Source organism: Nicrophorus vespilloides, unplaced genomic scaffold, assembly GCF_001412225.1.
Source record: "Nicrophorus vespilloides isolate i.1.1-1 unplaced genomic scaffold, Nicve_v1.0, whole genome shotgun sequence".
Lineage (NCBI taxonomy): Eukaryota > Metazoa > Arthropoda > Insecta > Coleoptera > Silphidae > Nicrophorus > Nicrophorus vespilloides.
The window spans coordinates 3453-5102 of NW_017097546.1; the positions used below are offsets into that span (position 1 = coordinate 3453).

Here is a 1650-nt window from a genome sequence, read left to right on the forward strand (position 1 = left end):
AAAAATTCCTGAAGTGAGTAATATTAATAATTACTGAATTTTTGTAGCAAAGTTTTTCAACTTTTTTTAATTCACACTTGCACAATCTTTATTCCATACAAAAATTATTATAAAATTTCATATTTTCTTCATATATTAAAACATTTTTTTCAAAAATTGATATAAACATTTATTTCATTAATGTTTTGTTTTGCTTGTTTCCTCCAGTTGTTATTTTTGACGATAATTAAGAAAGAAGTAAATATATCTTTAACAAAAAAGTTACAATTTAAACAATCTGAGGTCTTTTTTCTTATATAATTATTAACGTTTTTTTTATTTTAACTTTGTATGAAATATTACATTTTTTAAATAATTTATTAAATATCAATTTTTGAAGTGGATAATATTGTATCAGGAAGCTCGGGTTTCATTTTCAGCGGTCTCGGTTTTGATGCAACCTGAGCAGGAGGCATCGATGATCTCGGTCGTATCACTTTCGAACTGGAAGAAGAGTTCTGAATCGGCACTTTCGATTGTTTGGGTTTCGGCTGGTTAAGATTTTCATACATTCCTTCCATGAGCATCGCTTTTATTTCTGCCTGCCTACTTAGAGGAGGACGCTGTGGCTGTGGAGGCTGTGGTGGTGTAATCGTGCAATTCTTCTGTGTGCCGGTTGGAACTTTTCGAGGTCTTCCTCGCTTCCTTACCTCTGGGTTCACCCATATACCACTAAGCACTGGAGGTTTATTTTCTTCAGTGCTGCTGCTGCTACTACTTTTAGCACTTTCGCACGACGAGGCTGGTTTCGTAGACTGCACTTTATTTGCCCTGTAACCACTGGGAATTTGAGGAGGCAAAGAAACTTCAATATTTTTCGACTTGTTGGCCAACGCAGTCGACTGTTGACTGATTGACTCCGAATCTGATTCATCGGAAGAAGAGTCACTCAATCGACTGCACCTGAAGCTTGAAGAGTTGCTGTTCATATTATATTGCAGACTTAAAAGCCTGGACTCTAACTCTTCCGGCTTGAAATGAGCCGGAGCCGAAACCGGAGTCGGAGCCGGAGTCGAAGCCGCGATTTGAGTGCGTTCGACGGATGCTTCCCTCGAGCTCGCCGATGAACTACTGCTCGAAGACGAGCTACTGCCTGAAGATGAGCTTCTGCTCGATGAAGAGCTTCTGCTCGAAGAAGAGCTGCTGCTGCTACTTGAACTGCTAGATGATGTGTTCGACATGATGAACAACTGTTAAATGAATCTTTTATACTCGAAAATTTCACAATGACAGTTTTATTGCACTACAAACTACCTGCTACTGCCTTACAAATTTTGAAAAAGCGCGCCAAACGAAGAGTTCCAAGCAGCTACTACTGGTACTATTACTACTTTCTAACACTGCTGGTAAAAAAAATAATAATAATTAACATTATTATAAACTTTTAAGTATAATAATTAACATCTTCCGTATTCAATTATAATACAAAATTATTGTTAAGGATTTATTCTTTAAATAATTGTATAAAGAAGTACTTTCTTAATTATTGTCAAAAGTAACAAAACTAGTTTTGCTTGTTAAACAAATAATAATAAACTTATTGTTTATATTAACATTCAATTAATAAATAATGTTTTTCAAAAGTTTTCAGGAGATTTCAAATAAAATAAA

At 35.0% G+C, this 1650-nt stretch overlaps 1 protein-coding gene across 1 annotated transcript; it reads right to left on the bottom strand.

Moving 5' to 3' along the window:
- Positions 1-359: 359 nt before the first annotated feature.
- On the bottom strand, positions 360-1220 carry LOC108560367 (uncharacterized protein DDB_G0271670-like). Its single transcript, XM_017917884.1, has one exon. The coding sequence runs from the start codon at positions 1218-1220 to the stop codon at positions 360-362; it is 861 nt and encodes a 286-aa protein (XP_017773373.1).
- Positions 1221-1650: the final 430 nt, after the last annotated feature.